At 42.5% G+C, this 24,067-nt stretch overlaps 1 protein-coding gene across 2 annotated transcripts in view; it reads right to left on the reverse strand.

The window, feature by feature from the left end:
* LOC138981172 (DNA polymerase subunit gamma-1-like) overlaps positions 1-24,067 on the reverse strand; it is a 36,583-nt gene that overhangs the window by 11,794 nt on the left and 722 nt on the right. The window contains exons 2-13 of one of the 2 annotated variants that reach the window (XM_070354004.1): positions 18,795-19,409; positions 18,163-18,349; positions 15,914-16,072; positions 13,195-13,335; positions 11,088-11,167; positions 8,515-8,697; positions 7,344-7,515; positions 6,718-6,818; positions 4,227-4,475; positions 3,440-3,629; positions 2,394-2,474; positions 155-312 (exon numbers count right to left, since the gene is read on the reverse strand). In XM_070354004.1, the coding sequence (XP_070210105.1) occupies positions 155-312; positions 2,394-2,474; positions 3,440-3,629; positions 4,227-4,475; positions 6,718-6,818; positions 7,344-7,515; positions 8,515-8,697; positions 11,088-11,167; positions 13,195-13,335; positions 15,914-16,072; positions 18,163-18,349; positions 18,795-19,393 (2,300 nt within the window). In that variant the 5' untranslated portion in view covers positions 19,394-19,409. Of the gene's footprint in view, positions 1-154; positions 313-2,393; positions 2,475-3,430; positions 3,630-4,226; positions 4,476-6,717; positions 6,819-7,343; positions 7,516-8,514; positions 8,698-11,087; positions 11,168-13,194; positions 13,336-15,913; positions 16,073-18,162; positions 18,350-18,794; positions 19,410-24,067 lie in introns of both variants that reach the window. The other variant, XM_070354003.1, reaches the window with a different exon arrangement.

Genomic DNA, 24,067 nt, shown 5'->3' on the forward strand with positions numbered 1-24,067 from the left:
AGGGTCGAACTCGCAACCTCTCGCTTCCGAGCGCAAGTGCGTTACCACTCGGCCACCCAGTCCACCTTTCCATAGCAACCACCTGTCTGCAATGACCACTTTTGGTCAGTCCCTTGAGTCGTCGTTATAGACAGCTTTGACTGTCACAACTCACTCAATTCTCATCTGGTTGTTCTTCCAGTAGGAGCACAGCTTGCTGAGGAGCAAGGCCCGGTTGGCGTGGTCCCCCGTCTCAGCACGCAGCGTTCCGTCTTCCACTCTGTGCAGGTAGTCCTTGGCCAAGGGGTTCCCCACTCGTTTCTTGCTGCCATCCTGCACGCAAAATATTTGTCTATGTAAGTAGAGGTTGGGGTCAAATTGGCAAAAACATGAACACAGAGAGAGAGAGAGAGAGAGAGAGAGAGAGAGAGAGAGAGAGAGAGAGAGAGAGAGAGAGAGAGAGAGACAGACAGACAGAGAGACAGAGAGACAGAGAGAGAGAGACAGAGAGACAGAGAGAGAGAGAGAGAGAGAGAGAGAGAGAGAGACTCAGACCTTTATTACAAAAGGATAAAGGTTTTAGGCAAAGCCTATTCTTCCAACCTGTCCTTTATACAACACATAAAGACAGACGGACATAAAAAATAAAAATTCAATCATATAAGATACAGAAATACATTGTATGGATTGCAACACAATGTGCATTTAAGGAATTATATAAGGAGAACTCAAAAATTACAAAATTACATTGACATAGTTAAACCTTTCATTTTGAGAATTAAGTTGCTCAAATCAGCTACACATCCGTTAACACTAGTACAAAATGTTCAACAAAATAACAATCGAACAAGACATTTCATTCACGAATGATGTGTGAACGTGACTGTCTCTTAAACATTTTCACTGAAGTTGCATTTCTTATCTGTTGGGGGAAGGAGTTCCAGAGAAAAGCTCCCGAGAAGGCTAAGGCTAAGCTCGATTTGTAGAGGTCTATGCGAGGTATAGGAGGGATGATTTTTTGGGACCCATATTTTTTTGTGGCATGTTTGAAATGTGATTGCAAATAATTAGGACAGTCGTCATTTAGAATTGTATACATGAACACAGCCTTGTTTAACGTCAACTGATCTTTCAAGGGGAGGAAATTCAGGAGCTTTAGTTTATCATCCGTGGACCTATTCAAATCATGCAGAATAAGTTTTGCAGCTCGGCGATGCAGGGAATTGAATCTTTTTAAATGAACATCACTGCAGTTATCCCAAAGTGTCGAAGCGAAGTTTATATGAGGCATTATGTGGGCGTAATAGAACATTTTGAGTGCTTCAGAACCGGCGTAATGCCTTAATTTTGATAACAGGTACAAATTCTTTGATACTACTTTGCAAATATTACTCAAATGAGTTTGCCATTTCAACTCTTGATCAATGGTAACACCCCTAATAGTCTATGTTCCCTAACTTGCTGCACTTGAGTTGAGCCAACTGACAGTTGTAATAGTAAAGGACTTAACTGGTGTTTTTGTCTCGTGGTTATCACCATACTCTTTGTTTTAATCGGATGAATGATCATTGCATTAGAAACGCACCACTCAGTGATTTCATCCACACTTGTTTGAAGAGAAGAGTTGACGGATTCCGAAGATTTTTGACTGGTGTGAACAGAAGAGTCATCCGCGAAGAACCCACATCTAACTTTTTCATCGGACACATGAAGGGGTAAGTCATTTATATAAATACAGAACAAGATAGGTCCTAATACAGACCCTTGAGGGACACCACTCCTGACAAACTCGTTTGACGAAGTTTTAAAGTTAATGGATACATACTGTTTCGGTTTTGAAAGATACGATTCAAAAATGGCACAGGCGGAGTCGTTTTTTAAATAGCACTTTAATTTCTTCAGTAGAAGTGAGTGATCTACTAGGTCAAAGGCTTTCTTAAAGTCCAGAAACAACGCTCCCGTTATTTCTGCTTTGTTTATTGCTGACAAAGAGAGAGAGAGATAGAGAGAGAGAGAGAGAGAGAGAGAGAGAGAGAGAGAGAGAGAGAGAGAGAGAGAGAGAGAGAGAGAGAGAGAGACAGACACACACACACACACACTTGCGCACATATACGTGCCCACACACATGTGCCCGCGTACACACACACACACACACACACACGCACGCACACACACACACACACACAGACACACACAGACACACACACACACACACACACACACACACACACACACACACACACACACACAGAGCAGTGGTCTGGAGAAACCAGAGTACATACAACATGAGAGGTGTTCTATAGCCAAACCTCTCCATATAGAGGAAATGGCAGTAAGTGTTACCAACAACACAACACAATAAAATACAAAATAATACCATTCAATACAACTTTACTGTCTGTAACATGGAATACCTTGTGTGGAATCCCGTAGAAAAGGCAGCCAGGCAGACCAATGTCATGAGGCCCATCTCCCAGGTTGGGATTGGACTTTTTCTGAAAAACAGACATGAGAAAATTCCCAATTCACTTCATTGTGATGTACGAGGACAGGTCACATTTCACACACAAAGTTTGTTAGTCGTGGTTCTTCTTTTCTTCTGCATTGTTGAGTTCATACATCTCAGGGTCACCTTATGGTGAGGGTTTTGCGCGCCTCCTGATAATTTCACCCTGCCACATAGTGTGTTCATGCTATGTGAGTATCTGAGTGTTATTAAGTCCCTAGACTTTCACAGAAAACTCGGGAACTTTAACATGCGCATCAGTATTTGTGCATGCATGTGAGTATCTGAGTGTTATTAAGTCCCTAGACTTTCACAGAAAACTCGGGAACTTTAACATGCGCATCAGTATTTGTGCATGCATGTGAGTATCTGAGTGTTATTAAGTCCCTAGACTTTCACAGAAAACTCGGGAACTTTAACATGCGCATCAGTATTTGTGCATGCATGTGAGTATCTGAGTGTTATTAAGTCCCTAGACTTTCACAGAAAACTCGGGAACTTTAACATGCGCATCAGTATTTGTGCATGCATGTGAGTATCTGAGTGTTATTAAGTCCCTAGACTTTCACAGAAAACTCGGGAACTTTAACATGCGCATCAGTATTTGTGCATGCATGTGAGTATCTGAGTGTTATTAAGTCCCTAGACTTTCACAGAAAACTCGGGAACTTTAACATGCGCATCAGTATTTGTGCATGCATGTGAGTATCTGAGTGTTATTAAGTCCCTAGACTTTCACAGAAAACTCGGGAACTTTAACATGCGCATCAGTATTTGTGCATGCATGTGCACACACAAGTAGTACGAAAATCAGGTCCTAACAAGGAGGGAGTCTTAAAATGGAGGTACATTTACACAGGTTATGAACAGAACATGTGAGAAAGTAAGGTCCTAAAAGGGTGAAGTGTGAAATGGGATGGTCTCAAAAAGGGGGTTTCACTGTACCAAGCGAACCTTCTTTGGCCCAGGTTTTGAGGCATCCCAATGCAATATGGCCTCTTGAGGTTCAATGGCTTGCCGGTCAAAGTGAGTTCCCAAGTAGTGAGCCGAGTCTGCTGCACTGCCCTTCTTGTCTTTTGTTCCAGTAGTTTGTTTTCCTTGGAACAGCTCTGGTTTACTCTTCTTCATGAAAGCCATAAAAGCTCTGGATGAAAAGACAGGAAAGATTTATTTTTTCACATCAGGATTTACGTTAGTTGAACAATCGTGTTGTCATACCCTTTTCCAATAGTCACAACTGTTAGCCAGACAGTATGGGCAGATTTGTAAGGAAAGGATGAAACCCCTTTCCTCATACAACCTTAAATACAAAACAGCTTTGTACATTCACATAATTCCCCACCCCTCTCTTTCCCCCAAAACAATCATGTACAATGATTTTCTTCTACCAAACCTCACCTCTACCTTTCACCAAACTCAAATTTCAAACAACACACACAGTACAACCTACTTGACAGAGAATTTTCTCTCTGCAACCTCTTCCTCTGTGTCATGTCTCTCAAAGTTCAAGCGCTCACCCTGTGGGCTGCTGCACAGATGGCACCAGACATCCCTATCCCTGAAACCAACTCCCATCTCACCTAACTCAATGTATTAAACCCATCGCATTATACAACCTACTTGACAGGGAATTTGCTTTCTACAGCCTCTTTCTCATATGGCACCAGACATCCCTATCCCTGAAACCAACTCCCATCTCACCTAACTCAATGTATTAAACCCATCGCATTATACAACCTACTTGACAGGGAATTTGCTTTCTGCAACCTCCTCCTCTGTATCTTGTCTGTCAAGCTCCAGTTCCAACTCCGTGGGCTCTTGCACAGACGGCACGAGGTACCCCCAGCCGAAGGCCGAGTCAAAGTGCAGTGGGTAGCCGTCCCATGTGAGACGCATCAGTTTGGGTGTGACACGGCACTGAGTGCTGATATTGGAAGGGCCTGGGTACCAGTCGTCCTCGTGGAGCCGTGGACACAGCTCCCTGTACCATCTGAATTAAACAAATAAATAATAAATAAACAAATAAATGATAACATTCCTTCTCTCTACCTACCCTAAAAAAAAACCAAGTAGTGTCAAGCGATATAAAAACATTTCGTCAAGATCAACACCACAAACCAATCATCGCTGAGACTACATTCACATAGTCTCCGCTAACCATACCGAAGACCGAGACAAGTCATGCTCACCACCACGAAGTACTAGTCCGTAGTACTTACTGAACCTACTTTCTTTCATTCTGACCAAATTCTTGGAGTAAACATGACATATCTATATATTGTTACAGTAAATATGACATATCTATATATTGTTACAGTAAATATGACATATCTATATATTGTTACAGTAAACATGACATATCTATATATTGTTACAGTAAACACGACATATCTATATTTTTGAATTTAGGAGAAGATGAGGAATACAATGCAATCAATTTTAAATCTGTTTGCGAAAAATCGATTTGAATGTCAGCTTCAATGAGCAAACTTATTAAATAATTTGTAAGCCTCCAAACTGAAATGCAATACCAAAGTCCGGGCTTCGTCGAAGATTATTTGGCCAAAATTTCAACCAATCTGCTTAAAAACTAAAGACGTGACAGTGCCGCCTCAACTTTCACAAAAAGCCGGATAATATCAAAGACATTTATCCACAAAAAAATTAAAAAGTGTGTTGGGATATCATACCCAGGAACTTTCATAAAGATCGGTCGAATAGTTTTCTCCGAATCGCTCTACTCACACACACACACACACACACACACACACACCCACACACACACACACACACACACACACATACACACACACACACACACACCCACACAAACACACAAACAGCCTCGTCTCGATTCTCCGTCTGTTAAAACATTTAGTCAAAACTTGACTAAATGTAAAAAGGAACAGATAAACAAGGGTAAAATCATTTTGAGATGTGTTAAATAGCAGAAATAAAACACAGCTCCCTGTACCATCTAACTTTTTTTTTTAAATAAATGAATAAAATTCTTCCTCTTTTCTTACCCTAAAACAAGAAGAGCAAACGCTCGATCGAGTCACTTTCGCAGTTCTGAATATTATATGAGGCATCAGATGGACAGGAAGAAATTGCTATTCACAACACAATGAGTCACGTTCACATAAAATTTGAGCCCGGTCACTTTTATAGTTTCCGAGAAAAGCCCAACGTTAAGTTGTGTGTTGCCGAACAGAAAAGGCTAGTTATCTCCCTTGTTTTTCTGATAACGTTCGTAAAAGGCTACAGATGTAAATACTTTGATGTAAAGAATAATCCTACAAAGTTTCAATCACATCCGATGAACTTTGTCAAAGATATAAAATGTCTAATTTTTCCTTTGACGCTGACCTGTGACCTTGAAAAAGGTCAAAGGTCAACGAAACCATCGTTAAAGTGTAGAGGTCATTGGAGGTCACGACTAAACAAAACATGAGCCCGATCGCTTTGATAGTTTCCGAGAAAAGATATAAAATGTCTAATTTTTCCTTTGACGCTGACCTGTGACCTTGAAAAAGGTCAAAGGTCAACGAAACCATCGTTAAAGTGTAGAGGTCATTGGAGGTCACGACTAAACAAAATATGAGCCCGATCGCTTTGATAGTTTCCGAGAAAAGTCCAACGTTAAGGTGGTGTCTACGGACGGCCGGCCGGACGGCCGGCCGGACAGACTAACACTGACCGATTACATAGAGTCACTTTTTCTCAAGTGACTCAAAAAACGGAACAGAAAAACAAGGGTAAAATAATCTTGAGATGTGTTGTATAGCAGAAACAAAGAGATCTGTCAATATTTCTGAGATATATGCCCAAACTACTCGATAATAGAAGACTTTTTCACTCCTATCTTTCTTTTAATTTGTAAGGTAACTAAAGGATTCAGTTAATTCTAAATATGTCACGGTAACAATAACAGGCAGAAGCACAGCTGTCACGGTAACAATAACAGGCAGAAGCACAGCTGTCACGGTAACAATAACAGGCAGAAGCACAGCTGTCACGGTAACAATAACAGGCAGAAGCACAGCTGTCACGGTAACAATAACAGGCAGAAGCACAGCTGTCACTATCCTCAGTAATCAGTTAACAGAGACATTACATCAAGCACTAGCTGCCTGATGAAAAGTGAATGAAGACATTATGCAGGGAAGCACAAGAAAAGAACACATGACAACAATCAGTCGAGTCTGACGGACGGTGAACGAAGAACTCACGCAGGGTATCCGGCCATGAAGGTGGGATTTTTGGGCAGTCGGCTGGCTGTTGCATACACACGCTCCACAATCTGACGCCTTTCTTCTCGTTCTTCTTCGCTCTGGAAAAAACAGGTTATATCTTTGTTTGAGGTGTCATATCATAGCTGCCAACCTTCTGAAGTCAAAATACAGGAGCCAGGGTGTCCAGGGGGGACAGTTTAGTCTTTAATATGACCAGGGAGAAGGTTGGCAGCTATGTCATATGCATCATGTCTCAGGCACATTTTGAGAGATGAGAGGTTAGTGGTACAAACTCTAGCTTCAACAACGTCTAAAAAAACAACACCTAAATGCTAACTTTGCTGTCTACAGAAAGCTGGCTGCATGGGCGGCCTACCACTGTAATATTGATGTATATTTAGACTCTCTTGACACTCAGGTGAGTCAAAAACTGACAAGTATGTGGGACATAAACACACAACCAAACTATTTCTATCTGCCCCTCCCACCACACACACTCAAGTCAGCTTTAGAAATGCAAGGAGATTTAAGCTCTCCTCCTCCACACACGTACACACGTACACACACACACACACACACACACACACACACACACACACTCACACACACACACACAAAGTCACCTCCAAAAATGCTAGCAGATCCAAGTTCTCCTCCTCATCCATTTTGGCATTGGCTCTCCCTATAGACTCACTGTCTGACACTGCTGCTTTGGGCCGGGAAGAGGGGCTCCTGTTCATCTTGAAACTGGCCACCGTCCAGTCTAGATCCCACAGCCACAGGTCATCTTTGTACCTGGGTAAATTACGAAAGTGTGAGTATACTTACCATATTTTATTTTAGCATTTAAGGAAACACAGTACAGTTCTTCTTCTTCTGCGTTTGTGAGATGAAACTCCCATGTACACTTGTAATTGTGTTTTTGCACGAGTGGAATTTTACATGTATGACCGTTTTTACCCCGCCATTTAGGCAGCCATACGCCACTTTCGGAGGAAGCATGCTGGGTATTTTCATGTTTCTATAACCCACCGAACTCTGACATGGATTACAGGATCTTTTTCGTGCGCACTTGGTCTTGTGCTTGCGTGTACACACGAAGGGGGATAAGCCACTAGCAGGTCTGCACATAAGTTGACCTGGGAGATCAGAAAAATCTCCACACTAACCCACCAGGCGGCCGCAGCCGGGATTCGAACCCTCGACCTTCCGATTAAGAGGCCGACGTCTTACCACCACACCACAGCGCCCGTCTCTAGCACTACAGTGGATAAGCCCGCAAACCTCATTTTCCAAGACAAAATAAAGATTCAGTCATTGATTAAAGGCATATAGCTAGTAAGCTAAATGTCAACACAATTATAATTTATATGTCCATTTTGCTAGTTCTGACACATTGCCACAAATCAGACTTTTCATGCAGCTTGACTCCTTCACAGCGTCATACAAGCTACATGTGATCTCCCTGGCATTAATTCATTTCCATTTTACACTGATGGTTTTACTTTCACATGAATATGAACACACAAAAGAACCAACACTAATCTGTACTAATGAACAGCCCAAACGTACACAGGCAAACATTAAACTGCACACACTCACTCTCTGTGTCTCTCTCCATCTCTCTCTCTCTGGGAACACAGAACATGTAAATTGTACTGCAGTTAACCTAACTTCTATTCCTTGTTGTTATTGAGTTACCCTCAATGAGGGAGGGCCGGATGAAAAAAAACATCTTTGCATTGCCTATTCTGTCACCCTCGAGAAAAAAAGTTCAATTCAATTCTCTCTCACGCATCATCATCCACAAGGTGGCAGGCTTCGTCGGCAAGGGAGACAAGCAGCTTGCGCAACTCTCGCTGGCACTCATCGTAGGTGGCATTGGCTTGTTCGATGTAGCGCGGCCAGCGACTGTCCACAGGCAGGTAGGCCGTTCCCATCTCCAACATGCCTCCCAGCGTCACAGGATGCGGAAAGCTGAAAGCAACACATAAAACTGTCAAGAACTGCTGAAAGCTGCAAGTGACTAATACTCTAGCCGGTTTTGAAATCTGAATGACAAACAAACAAAAAACCAGTACATTTCAATACAGACAAATATGCAACATATGCTGGGATGGTCAAATCACCCGTCCGGCTGGCCAGTGAAAATTCTGGTCAAATGCAAAACAACTTTGAGTGGACTATTAAGTTTCAAAGAATTTAAGCTATATAATGCTATAAACACTGCACATGAACAAACTTATGTCGTCTGCAAAAAACGCTGCCATGTTCTTAGACGGGCGCAGTGGCGTGGTGGTAAGACGTCGGCCTCCTAATCGGGAGGTCGTGAGTTCGAATCCCGGTGGGTTAAGAGTGGAGATTTTTCCGATCTCCCAGGTCAACTTATGTGCAGACCTGCTAGTGACTTAACCCCCTTCGTGTGTACACGCAAGCACAAGACCAAGTGCGCACGGAAAAGATCCTGTAATCCATGTCAGAGTTCGGCGGGTTATGGAAACACGAAAATACCCAGCATGCCTACTCACCAAAAGCGGAGTGAAGCTGACTATGCTCTCAGAGTATAGTGTGGGGAACCCTAATGGACAAACGAGCTCACACCTAACCAGACAAATTCTGGAACGCTGAAGAAGAAGTGACATGAAAATGAGGCTCCTATCTAGGGAGCATTTTTAGCGTTTCTTTTTACTTTCGCTACTGGTTTCAAACCAGCATGTACATTTTATCAGGCGAACTTGCTTCAAAAAGTACCTTCAACAGACTGATGATGAAGAGAAAAAAACAGTACAAGAAAGGGAAAAGATCAACCATGGAGTGAATTCCGATAGCGGAGAGGAAAGTAAAACATTAGAGTTGGATGAGTGGGATATATTTTGTTGACAATTTTAAGAACACAGAAAGACCCAAAAAAAGCATATTTATTTGGAAATTCATTGCCCAGGTAGGAAAATATCAAGTTGCACTAAATATAGATTGCTCAGATTTTGAGACTGCCATCAGTGAAAAACAATTCAAAATGGCGTCAAAGAAGACCCCAGCTGGCTGACTGCGGCGCAGTTGTAAATAGTAGTAAAAGTACCACCGCTGTGTTGAGTGTATAAATAAATCTGAAAGTCATGCATACTAGCACTGTGTCAAAATTAGTTTTTGTGTCAAGTACCGGGCTTGTGAATTTTCTGGCAGGCTAGTGTCTTTCTTGAAGTTACTCGCAAATTTTTCGGACTGCAAGGTGCTGCCAATGAGACAACCACACCCACTCAATTTTTCAACACAAAAGTTTTGTCTGCAAATAAGACACTACAAAGTGTAAGTCACTCAACATCTATTATAATATCCGATTTTGGCTGACTATTGCACGTGTGATATTTTAAGGGTGGGGTGGCTTAGAAGCAACGGGGGTAAAAAGAACAACAACAAAACAATTTGGTTACAAAAAAAACCTAAGCAGATGTAACATGCACTGGTAGGGGTCGAGGAGAAAATATCACCATGCAGTGTGAAAAGTACGGTAAGGCCACAAAAAAAAATAAAAAGTCTGTTGACGGTATCCCGACCGACCCTATTTTTTCGCAAGACCCTAGACTTTTTTTTTTGGCATTTGGGGGGGAAAATAAAAAGAAAAGAAAAAAAAACATCCCGACCTACCGACCCTATTTTTTTTTGCCTATGTTACCGTAAACAGACTATTTTTTTTCTTGTTGCCTAATAGTTGATTTTTGTAACTTGTCCGCTTTGTATGGGTTGTGGAAGAGTGACCTTTTCTTGAAAAAGCAGTATGCCAAACATTGGAGGAGCCAATCTTTCTTTCTTTATTTGGTGTTTAACGTCGTTTTCAACCACGAAGGTTATATCGCGACGGGGAAAGGGGGGAGATGGGATAGAGCCACTTGTCAATTGTTTCTTGTTCACAAAAGCACTAATCAAAAATTTGCTCCAGGGGCTTGCAACGTAGTACAATGTATTACCTTACTGGGAGAATGCAAGTTTCCAGTACAAAGGACTTAACATTTCTTACATACTGCTTGACTAAAATCTTTACAAAAATTGACTATATTCTATACAAGAAACACTTAACAAGGGTAAAAAGAGAAACAGAATTCATTAGTCGCCTCTTACGACATGCTGGGGAGCATCGGTTAAATTCTTCCCCCTAACCCGCGGGGGGAGGAGGGGCCAATCAATCCTTAGCGAGGGATGCGTGTGAAAGTGAAACACGTGGATGGGAGCACATGTTTCCGACACTCCTGTCGCTAGTGATTGGCCTCTCCAATGTTTTGCAGAGGTTTCGCAAAAACAGGTCATTCTCCCACAACACATACAAACCCGATGGAATTATTTTCCAAATGAGTCTATTCCAAGAACCTTACCGCTCCAGAAACTCTGGCCACAACTTGGCGAAGACTGCATGAGTGGCAAGTACATCATTTGCACAGTAGGTCATCAGATTCTGCAAAAAAGATAGAAAGGCACACGCTCAGGCTTATAAATCATAGATAGAGTAGAACTCCCCCTTATTGAACACACACACACACGCACACACACACACACACACACACACACCCAGCTCAACCACCCCACCCCCCCTTTTACCTTGAGACTATTATTATGTTTAGTGAGATTTTCTGTTCATAATTTCTGTAAATTAATGGCCCTCCATTTCAAGACATCCTCTTTTTTAAAAGTTGACTATCTCAGAATTTGTGCAGGGAGAGACTATGGTATGAATGAATAGAATTACAAATTGAAAAAAATATCATGACAATCCAAAACTTCAGCCCACTTTACAGCAAACATCACCATGGACTCAATTTCACACAAGACTCAAGGCAAAATCAACACCTTTCCGAACAGTTAACCTCTGATTGTGATCATGTAACTTACAAGTACATTGGGTGGGGAAGCAATCACATGAAGAGAAAATTGTAATGAATACGTGGATGGGCGCAGTGGCGTAGTGAATATTTTTCCGATCTCCCAGGTCAACTTATGTGCAGACCTGCTGGTGCCTTATCCCCCCCTTCGTGTGTACATGCAAGCACAAGACCAAGTGCGCACATAAAAGATCATGTAATCCATGTCAGAGATCGGTGGGTTATAGAAGCACGGAAATACCCAGCATGCTTCCCCCCTATGCTGCCGAAATGGCGGGGTAAAAACGATTATACAGTGGTACCTCTATGTAACGACTTTGAAAATGTTAGTCAGATTCGGTCGTTATATGGAGGGAACGTAATATGGAGGAACACACTCACAGGCACATGCAACCAGTCAAACAAAAAAGAGAACAGCCAGTCTATATCTGTGGAAAATAAGTGTTAGTATATTCCACACACACACATCAGTCATTACAATTTCTCAGAAACAGATAGCTCTAGTTACTAATAAAACATTTCTGTAGGCATAAAACAAGAAGATAAGACAATGCGAGCTGTCACTCGATCACTAAAGAATGGCAACGGTTCATCCGCACCGCAGGGGTTCATCAGCACCAAAAGGTCACGTGATTTACCTCGACCTTGCACTAAAAACAATGTCGGCTTTGGGGTGATGTGTGGATTACTTTCATGGCGTTTCTGTAACTTTGCGTGAATATAAGGTAGACGTTCCTACAACGTACCAATCTTTATCTTGTCAAACGAAAGTAATGACCTGAGATAGAAATGAAAAACCTTTGCTTCAGCCGTTTGCGTGCCGAAGTAATGTTGTACACGGACTGACATGGCTTCACTGCCTTCAGCACGTTTTTGCATCATTTTGCGTACGGACTCGACTGGAGATATAAGTTTAAAGTAAACTAAACTCGTGATAATTAGGGGAAAAGTCGTTTTAAGTCCACTTATGGACGGTCGTATGTCGTACCAGAGAGGGGGGACGTAATAATTATTGAGGTGAGAAATACTAAGACAAGAAGGAGAAAAATCCGTCAGAGAAAAGTCGGTCGTAATATTGAGGGATACGTAAAAGAGAGGGGTGGTAAAGGGAGGTACCACAGTATACGTAAAAATCCACTCGTGCAAAAATATGAGTGAACGTGGAAGTTTGAGCCGGGGCGGGGATGTAGCTCAGTCGGTAGCGCGCTGGATTTGTATCCAGTTGGCCGCTGTCAGTGTGAGTTCGTCCCCACGTTCGGCGAGAGATTTATTTCTCAGAGTCAACTTTGTGTGCAGACTCTCCTCGGTGTCCGAACACCCCCGTGTGTACACGCAAGCACAAGACCAAGTGCGCACGAAAAAGATCCTGTAATCCATGTCAGAGTTCAGTGGGTTATAGAAACACGAAAATACCCAGCATGCTTCCTCCGAAAGCGGCGTATGGCTGCCTGAATGGCGAGGTAAAAACGGTCATACACGTAAAATTCCACTCGTGCAAACCACGAGTGCACGTGGGAGTTTCAGCCCACGAACGCAGAAGAAGAAGAAGGAAGTTTGAGCCCATGAGCCAAGAAGAAGAAGAAGATAAGTAATAAATATGCACCTGAAAATCGTTTCTGACATCAGCCATAGTACCCTTTATAAACACGTCTCGAGTCTCCTTCTTCAGTGGCTCTCCTTTGCAGTGGAGCTGATAAACTGCGTTAAGGTTGTTCATCCCACTCACTTTCTTCCATTCCTCGCTCTGAAATTCAGAAAAAAAATCAGATAAGGAAAACAATAATAAAGTTTAAGATGAGACATACAGTGGAGCTAAGACCCCCGAATTTCAGACTTCCTTCTTTTTAAAGGGTTACGCGGCATCTGAGTCTACCTTTGATTTTTTTTTTATTGACACATCTGATTACTAAAAGTTTTACAGTAGTAAAAGCATTCTCTGTACCACAATCAAAAAAGAAATACTCATTCCCTAAAGACTGCTGAACACCATGCATTTTTCATGTAACCACCGTTTTGCCCAAAATTCGCACAAAATTGCTAAAATAAGGGCCTGAAAGCAAAAAAACCAAACTAAAATGGTAACCCTATTCTTTTTTACATTAAATGAATGTGAATAGTGTCTATATCTTGCCCAGAAAATATTAGAGCACTCGCATATTCCTTATAATACCTATGATTTGTATTCCAAAAAGTAGGGGGTAGGGGTATAAAAGATGCTGCCACTCGAAAAAAAGTATGTTGACCTACAGTTTTCTTGTGTTTATTTTGAAGGTAATATATCAAATATCCTGCTGCAAGAAAATCAGAGTGCTGTCATATTTTCTTTTGTCATTATGGTTGTTTGAACAACAAGATTCGCTGATTTTTGTAATTATTTCAAGGTCATCCAAGGTCATGCAACACAAAGCTGTTAATTCAAGACATAGGAAGTACAATGGTGCTTATTGGCTCTTTCTACCATGAGATATGGTCACTTTTAGTGGTTCACTACCTTATTTTGGTCACATTTCATAAGGGTCAAAGTGACCTTGACCTTGATCATATGTGACCAAATGTGTCTCATGATGAAAGCATAACATGTGCCCCACATAATTTTTAAGTTTGAAACAGTTATCTTCCATAGTTCAGGGTCAAGGTCACTTCAAAATATGTATACAATCCAACTTTGAAGAGCTCCTGTGACCTTGACCTTGAAGCAAGGTAAACCAAACTGGTATCAAAAGATGGGGCTTACTTTGCCCTATATATCATATATAGGTGAGGTATTGAATCTCAAAAACTTCAGAGAAAATGGGAAAAATGTGAAAAATAGCTGTTTTTTAGGCAACATTTATGGCCCCTGCGACCTTGACCTTGAAGCAAGGTCAAGATGCTATGTATGTTTTTTGGGGCCTTGTCATCATACACCATCTTGCCAAATTTGGTACTGATAGACTGAATAGTGTCCAAGAAATATCCAACGTTAAAGTTTTCCGGACGTCCGGACGGACGGACGTCCGGACGGACGGACGACTCGGGTGAGTACATACTCACTTTTGCTTCGCATGTGAGTCAAAAACTAAAACGTTGACCCTACTTTTTTTTTACACTAAATTAATGTGGATGGTGTCTATATCTTGCCCAGAAAATATTAGAGCACTGTCATATTTTTGGTCAAATGCCGCGTATCCCTTTAAGTCCCTGTTTTCTTAGACCATCTATTCATAACCTGTGTAAATTTACCCCCATTTTAAAACTCCCTCCTTTTTAAGACCTGATTTTGTCAGATTTTTTTAGGTTTGAAAAGGAGGTGTTCCACTGTAGTCACAAAGGATGCGACTTTGAAGTTGAAGCACAACTCAATAGATTTACTCTAAGGGCCACATCATGGCAATTTCACAGGAGTTATGCAGTGGAACCCCCTTTTCAAGATGTCGGTTTTATAGATTTTCTGTTCATAGTGTCAATAAATATACCTCAATTCTAAGACTCCCTCCGTGACTGTTTAAGATACTTGGAGGTCTTAGAGGGGAACTTGGGTTTGGGTTGTCTAACTCACAGCGTACACAAAGAATACTACATGGCTTGCTGTGTCGTACCAGATTTACACGAGTTGTTTTTTTAAATATTGAACTGCGAGCGAAAGCGAGCTGTTCACTATTTGAAAAAGCAACGAGTGTAAATCTGGTACGACACAGCAAGCTATGTAGTATTCTGTTTATCCTACATACTGTACTTACGTGTATTTTACTGAAAATGTCTTGCAGCCGAGGCAGCTAAATTGAAGACGCTTGTTTTGGAACCTCAATCTCTTCTAAAGCCTCGTGCAATCTATTACGTCAAAGCAAAGAAACGTCACTCTGAAAGTGTCGCGTGACGTGTTAGTTCTAAAGATTCATCAAGGGTAACTAGCGAGCGCAATTTTTGTTTCTATAATGACGTTTGTCTCGGTGACTTTGGCATCATAAGCAGTGGAAAAACAGGTCCCTGCCAGACTTGCTTGACAAGACCTCATTTACATGATATACACACGTGTGATTTGAACGATTATTATCTCACGGGTGTCTCTCTCACGTATGTAGGATAAAAAAGGAATACAAATTTACCAACCAAATAAAGAAACGTTGAATTGTTTTGGTCACGTAAACTATTAGCTTTTGCTCAAGTTTGTGTCCTAGTTGCATATTTTTCATTGTTTCATGTCATGTATTTTGAATAACATTTTGTTCTTACGTTTTATGTTGTTTCTTGTAATGCTGTATACACCACACCTGAGTTTGTCCTCGTTGAGATAATAAAAAGGTCTATGTCTAAACCAAACAAACAAGCCTACAAATACCCACAGCAGCCATGTTGAACAATTTCTGTCGTTCCGAGTGCTCCCTAACTTCTTTGCGGGAAGATTCCTTGATGGACGACTGGTACAAGATACGCTGAAAGCTGGTCAGCCCACAGACAGCAATGTGCATCGACATGGTGTCCAGAAATCTTGTCTTGCTCCCCTGAATGTCCAGTGAAAAGAAGTCAAGAGTTGATTTAGCGCCAGTTCTATAACTTTTAATTTCAAAGAAGTATGTGGTTTGGGGTAAAGTTTACTTACGTCTAGGAACATTGTCAAATAGCTGAAAAGGAAAAAAAAAAGAAAAGGTATAAACATGGTGTCAAAAAAGATCACTCGGTCAAGTGAGTAACATATTAGCAGCAAGTGAACATACCGGCACACGTGTGTGTGTGCGAGTGTCTTTGAGGGTAACTTTAAGAGAGAGACTGTTTGTACTGATGTGAAAGAGTGTGTCAGTGTGAGAGAGGGAGGGTGTATGTGTGTGACAGAGAGTAGAGTGTGTCAGTGTGAGAGAGGGAGGATGTATGTGTGTGACAGAGTAGAGTGTGTCAGTGTGAGAGAGGGTGGGTGTATGTGTGACAGAGAGTAGAGTGTGTCAGTGTGAGAGAGGGTGGGTGTATGTGTGACAGAGAGTAGAGTGTGTCAGTGTGAGAGAGGGTGGGTGTATGTGTGTGACAGAGAGTAGAGTGTGTCAGTGTGAGAGAGGGTGGGTGTATGTGTGTGACAAAGAGTACAGTGTGTCAGTGTGAGAGAGGGTGGGTGTATGTGTGTGACAGAGAGTAGAGTGTGTCAGTGTGAGAGAGGGTGGGTGTATGTGTGTGACAGAGAGTAGAGTGTGTCAGTGTGAGAGAGGGTGGGTGTATGTGTGACAGAGAGTAGAGTGTGTCAGTGTGAGAGAGGGTGGGTGTATGTGTGTGACAGAGAGTAGAGTGTGTCAGTGTGAGAGAGGGTGGGTGTATGTGTGTGACAAAGAGTACAGTGTGTCAGTGTGAGAGAGGGTGGGTGTATGTGTGTGACAGAGAGTAGAGTGTGTCAGTGTGAGAGAGGGTGGGTGTATGTGTGTGACAGAGAGTAGAGTGGGTCAGTGTGAGAGAGGGTGGGTGTATGTGTGTGACAGAGAGTAGAGTGTGTCAGTGTGAGAGGGGGAGGGTGTATGTGTGTGACAGAGAGTAGAGTGGGTCAGTGTGAGAGAGGGAGGGTGTATGTGTGTGACAGAGAGTAGAGTGTGTCAGTGTGAGAGAGGGAGGGTGTATGTGTGTGACAGAGAGTAGAGTGTGTCAGTGTGAGAGAGGGAGGGTGTATGTGTGTGACAGAGAGTAAAGTGTGTCAGTGTGAGAGAGGGAGGGTGTATGTGTGTGACAGAGAGTAGAGTGGGTCAGTGTGAGAGAGGGAGGGTGTATGTGTGTGACAGAGTAGAGTGTGTCAGTGTGAGAGAGGGTGGGTGTATGTGTGTGACAGAGTAGAGTGTGTCAGTGTGAGAGAGGGAGGGTGTATGTGTGTGACAGAGAGTAGAGTGGGTCAGTGTAAGAGAGGGAGGGTGTATGTGTGTGACAGAGAGTAGAGTGTGTCAGTGTGAGAGAGGGAGGGTGTATGTGTGTGACAGAGAGTAGAGTGTGTCAGTGTGAGAGAGGGAGGGTGTATGTGTGTGACAGAGAGTAAAGTGTGTCAGTGTGAGAGAGGGAGGGTGTATGTGTGTGACAGAGAGTAGAGTGTGTCAGTGTGAGAGAGGGTGGGTGTATGTGTGTGACAGAGAGTAGAGTGTGTCAGTGTGAGAGAGGGTGGGTGTATGTGTGTGACAGAGAGTAGAGTGTGTCAGTGTGAGAGAGGGTGGGTGTATGTGTGTGACAGAGAGTAGAGTGTGTCAGTGTGAGAGAGGGAGGGTGTATGTGTGTGACAGAGAGTAGAGTGTGTGTGCATCTGTGTATGCTTGCACACGTGTAAATGTGGACGTCTCAGAGAAGGAGAGAGAGGGAGAGGGAGAAAGAGACTCAGAGAGAGAGATAGAGAAGGAGGGAGGAGAAAAGATGTGTGTGTGTGTGTGTTTTGTGTGCATCGATATGAGTGTATATATCTCTTAAGTATGTGTACATGTATGCCATCACTCTTTCACATAAGAACAGACATAACTGACAGCACACACAGCAAGTTTCCACAAGAAAAGACATAACTGACAGCACACACAGCAAGTTTCCACAAGAAAAGACATAACTGACAGCACACACAGCAAGTTTCCACAAGAACTTGGCAAACCTGTATCAAGTATTGCTCCTTCACAAAAGATCTGTCAAATCCAACATTGTGACCGATGATGAGGCGCTTTTTGCTAGCCAAGGCCGTTGAGTTCCTTTTGGTTTCCATTGGAATGAGGTCTGATAACTGTGGCTCTGCTGCCCAACGCAGCTTGTCTTGCAAAACACAGTCTGCTGTCCATGAATACCTGGAGCAAAATGAATAGAATAAAGTTAGTCTAGGTAAATTTACATCATGCGTCATGTGCACCCCTAAATTCATACAACACTTATTACAACAACAAAATAGCAGAACTGTTAATTCTGGCAAATAAAGAGAAACATTTGTGCACCACTTCAGTGCAAAGCTTTTGTCGACAGAAGCAATGATGAAGAAATGTCCTCAATGAGCACCACCATTTTGGATCTGCATTTCAATCTTGTTCTCCTCAGCATGCATCAACAGCAAATTATCTAGAGTCAAATAAATGAAACTACAGAAAGTATTTCAGTTTAAATTTAATGAAAGCAAAAACAAAAGAAGATTTCTCCCTTCAAATACAATATATATATATATATAAAATAAAAGGGAACAAGCAATTTCAGTGACAGCTCGATTTATAGAAAACTAAACCTTCTGACTATACGGTATACCAATGATTTGGTGACAGTGCTGTAGCCATGGTGGGGAAGTTGCCTTCTTGCATCAGACATTCAATGTCAAACACAACCACATCATCGTCTGGAAAAGGAACGCTCTGACTGCTGCCGTCCTCTTTGTACTTTGTCCAGCCTTTTTGGCACGCCCATTCCTTTGGAAATGGAGGCGGACTGGACTTTGCAATGGACTCTGCCATGGCCTTGTAGTCTCGAATCTGCTCTGAAGCAATGTGGCGGAAATGTTCGTCAACGCTCTGTCCAAACAATTTCGGAAGATTGAGGTCCACATCAGGGATGCTCTGAGATTTGCCTTTGAGAAGGTCAAACTTCTGAAGATGTGCCTGAATGTTTGGTAAGTCTTTATCTTCTTTTTCAACAGAAGAGGACACAGAGAGTGGCGGTTGATGTACCGTATGGGGAACATTTTGTGATGGAAACACCTGTTTATGAAGCACATCAGCCAGCATCTGAATGTTGAGGGTGTTGAAGCGCTGCTGGTGTGGGTGCAGACAAGAGCGCAGCCAACATCGCTGACACCATGTTAAACTGTTTGAGGCAGAAAGTTTTCTCCACAGATGAGGCCTTGAAATCATCTTGAAGTTGAAGCAACTGGAAAAAAGTATATATATATTTATCAACGTATAATATCAACTCATTCCAGTTGATTTTGTAATGTGATTATATAACTAGAGAATACTACATAGTTCATGGCTTGCTGTGTCATACCAGATTTACACCAGCTGTTTTATAAAATATTGAACTGCTAGCGAAAGCGAGCTGTTCACTATTTGAAAAAGCAACGAGTGTAAATCTGGTACGACACAGCAAGCCATGTAGTATTATGTTTATCCTACATACTGTACTTACGTGTATTTTACTGAAAATGTCCTGCAGTCGAGGCAGCTAACTTGAAGACGCTTGTTTTGGAACCTCGACCTCTTCTAAAACCTCCTGCAATCTATTACGTCAAAGTAAAGAAACGTCACTCTGAAAGTGTGGTGTGACGTGTTAGTTCTAAAAATGTATCGAGGGTAATTAGCGAGCGCAATTATTTTTTCTATAATGACGTTTGTCTTGGTGACTTTGGCATAAGCAGTGGAAAAACAGGTCCCTGCCAGACTTGCTTGACATGACCTCATTTACATGATATACACACGTGTGATTTGAACGATTATTATCTCACGAGTGTCTCTCTCACGTATGTAGGATAATATATATAATACTTACAATTCACTCAGAAAAAAAGTTTATAATATATATATTATATATCAAGTCTGCTCAACATTAAAGCCATATGTACTCGATGACTATACACGCTAATTGCTTTACCAACAGCTGGAGACATGCTAAATTAAGTTCCCTGCAAAATATTGTGGTCTAGGACCCCTTCAATGTTGAGATATGTTAATTTTCATTTTGATCTGGATCGTCCTATTTATAGATTTGCCAACAGAGGCATAGCGTTGACGCAAGGGAAATAACTCCGCGTCTTTGTTTACATCCAAAGTTTTTGAGACTCTAAAACAAGCTGTAATGCATGTATATGGTCCGCGCATGGCGACATATCGTCATTACATGGTCTTATGGTGCGTTTGACATCGATTATGGGCAAACTACACTTTGTAAACACGGGAGCGCGTACATTACCCGCTATTACGAGCTAGTCGTGTGACAGAGAGTTTTCTTGCACACGAGACTGTAGATGTTTCACGACGGCTTTAGCCGGAGTGAAACAGCAGCAGTCGAGTGTGCAAGAACACTCTCTGTCACACGACTAGCTCGTAATGGCGATTATGTCTCACAGCTTCAACAGAGGAGAGAACAAACACGTTTTGCGTACTCACGCTTGATAAACCTAAACACAGGAGCAGCCATTGTGGAGAGATCTACTTTTTGACGAAAGTGAACGAACAACTATGAATGACGCCTCGGTATATGTGAATGACGTCACAGTCATCGTCACAGTCTGTATCTTTTGAAGCATTCCATTCTTCATGACGTCTTTCTGTGTCTGCATCCGCGAAATGTTTGTTCTTTCCGGGGTCTTTGTCATCTATGTTCAGAACTCTGTCCTTCTAGTTTCAGACTAACAGGCCTCCTGAGCGAGCCACTTTCCAAGGGAAGCTAAACTCGCGTATGGAAACAGTACTGTAGTCTGGGATGCCGTTTTCAGTATTCTCAGCGTTGAAGAATTTGTAAAGAGAAGACACGACAACAGCAGGAGAAATAAAAGTCGTGTGTGCATTTTGGGGCTTTTGGAGGGACGATTTCGAGTTTGAATCCGTTCTTGCACATGCTCCAAAGCGCGTAACATACAATCTTGCACACGTTTGCTTTAGTAGTGGCAAAGAAGGAAAGCGTGTGACATATGCCTTTAACATTAGCTGTCCTGCAACGTTTCAAAGTAGTCAACACCAGGGTAAAGACGCACTACAGTGGCACCCCCTTTTTAGACCTTTATTGTCTGTTAACATTTTATGTTTTGTTTGTTCGTTCATGGGCTGAAACTCCCACGGCTTTTACGTGTATGACCGTTTTTACCCCGCCATTTAGGCAGCCATACGCCGCTTTCGGAGGAAGCATGCTGGGTATTTTCGTGTTTCTATAACCCACCGAACTCTGACATGGATTACAGGATCTTTTTCGTGCGCACTTGGTCTTGTGCTTGCGTATACACACGGGGGTGTTCGGACACCGAGGAGAGTCTGCACACAAAGTTGACTCTGAGAAATAAATCTCTCGCCGAACGTGGGGATGAACTCACACTGACAGCGGCCAACTGGATACAAATCCAGCGCGCTACCAACTGAGCTTATAATATCCCCGCCCAACATTTTATGTTCATTAGCCCTGTAAATTTACCCCCATTTAAGACAGTCACTCCCTTTTAAGACCTGAGTTTTTAAGATTGTTGGAGGTCTTAAAAGGGGGGTTCCACTGCATTACTGTTTACAATACTTCCACTTTGTTCTTTTTTCTTCAGCCAGCCTTGCAGCTATTCATTATTTGGCCGTGGCTGGAGGTCCGGCAAGCCGGTTCCCGAGCCTGGGGGCTCAAGCACCGGCGAGTTGGTGCTCAAGCTCCCAGGCTCAAGAACTGGCACTCACATGGCTGCTCACCCTCTAAATCATTATTTTGTGTTTGTGTAGGAGTTTCTAATCGCTGTTCAATTCAAAGAACTGTGGAGAAAGATTAATAATGATCAGTGTTGGATTCAGAAAGACGTGTATTTCGGCAACAGCGACTAGCCGTAGCGAGAGATGCGCGGTTCGTTCCAAAGCAGGTGTCAGCGAGATTCTGTCGAAGTATCTCGATGCAAAGTAGATCTATCTTTGCCATACATAAAACATGTTTGTTGTTTTTTGTTTGTTTCCATGTTAAGTATTCATTTACTGCATTTCGTTTGAACTAATGCTGCTTCAGTCTAGCCTCAGGACCAGAGCCACACGTTGCTTGGTTCGCGGACGAATTCAGTGATCTGGGCAATGTCCAATGCCGAATCACTGAGTGACTCGTAGTCAAAAGCTGCTTTGTTGTTGCGATCTCAGTTCGATCAACGAAATGCTTTGGAATAAAGAATAAAGCAAAGTAAATTTAAGAGGGGGGGGGGGGGGGGAATGAGTTAAACAGATGATATTTTTACAGAAAAAATAAAAACGGATCGACAATGGCAATTGGGCTTGCACTGACGACCTCGTGATCTCTAGCACACCTCACTACCGACTGAGCTAAAAAGGCAAGCTGACTGATGGGTGAAAAATAGGAAAGTCTATTTTGTGAGATACTGATGACAGCCGGTGCCCCAGCCTGGGGGCTCCAGATCTGGCTCGCCGGATCCCGAGCCACTCATTTATCATTTAAGCAAAAGCTATATATGCACTCCGAGTGTATACAGGATCGATGAGTCTGTATACACTCCGGCAATGAACACCTCTGTAGCCAATGAAATGCCCCCTAACAAGTCGTCAGGGAGTAGCCAATGAAAAATCAGTATGGACTTCCGCTATTTTTGGGGGGCAAATAATGTACATTCACATAGTATAAAACCGTTCCTAGGTCGATACACACTCCAAGTGTGTTCCAAAGTCCGACAATTTATAAACTGTCATGAAGCATCAGTTTCGTGTGTGTTTTGTTTTTTGTCTGTTTGTTCCCAGCATACTTTGATACTATGAATCAAAAGTGAAGCGTACCTTTGCAAAATGGCGTCGAATGACGCTCCGAGTGTTGATGCGGTTCAGCGTAAAAAATGTGAAAATGTAATCTACGTATCAGCAAAGGCCGTGCAGCATCAGATTGTTTTCGTTTCTTCGTACTCTTATAATCAGCTACAGTAGAACTCCCCCTTAGCGACCCCCCTGTTTACAACCACCCCCTTTTTACGACCGATTTTGCTACCACGGATGCATTCTACTATATAATGAACCCCCAGTGGACGACTCACACCAAAACGCGACTTACGACCGAGCTTTTGGGGGTGAATTACGACTTTCGCGCATTTGTAGTCGAGCAGACGAAAACAATATATGGCGGCTCTTGCTCCTCGAACTATCGCGAGACGAAAAAAAAACTAAATCTCGCGCAGGATAGAATCCGCGGCGACTTCCTTAGGAGTCGGGAAGACGCAAATCCTGTGTATCGTCAAGGATAATGACCCAAAAACGCGACTTACGACCGAGCTTTTTGGGATGATTTACGACTTTTGCGCATATTTCGAGCAGACGAAAACACAACATGGCGGCTCTCGCTCCTCCAACTATCGCAAAAAGAAATAAAAACGAAATGTCGCGCGCGATACATCCTGATACATCCTGTTTTTTTCTGCACACTATCTTGTCACGACGACTGTCTTGTTGACAAACGAAGATTCGCGAAAGAAAAAGAAAAGCGCCGACTCTTGAGTAGAGAGCTAATAAAGTAATCGCTAATCGAGCGAAGTGGCAATCCGCGGCGACTTCCTTGGTAGTCGGGAATACGAAAATCCTGTGTGTCGTCAAGGATAATGACTCGGTGTTATTTAGATGGTGAGAAGGATAGCGAAGCGAAAGTACGCAAAGAGAGGAGCCTGTACGAAGACCTCAACGATCGTGGTCAAGTTTAGCGATGCAAGGCGACGAATCATTCATATGAGCGGAAAGATGATTCGGGAGAAGAGTCGTTATGCTTTCTATCGAGTTAGGTCATTCGGATTTTACTGGTTGCGCCACAATGTCAAATGTGCTTCACTCAGCGGGAAGCGAGCATTACGCCATGAGTAAATTTTCTTT

Source organism: Littorina saxatilis, linkage group LG12 (genome assembly GCF_037325665.1).
Source record: "Littorina saxatilis isolate snail1 linkage group LG12, US_GU_Lsax_2.0, whole genome shotgun sequence".
Taxonomy (NCBI): domain Eukaryota; kingdom Metazoa; phylum Mollusca; class Gastropoda; order Littorinimorpha; family Littorinidae; genus Littorina; species Littorina saxatilis.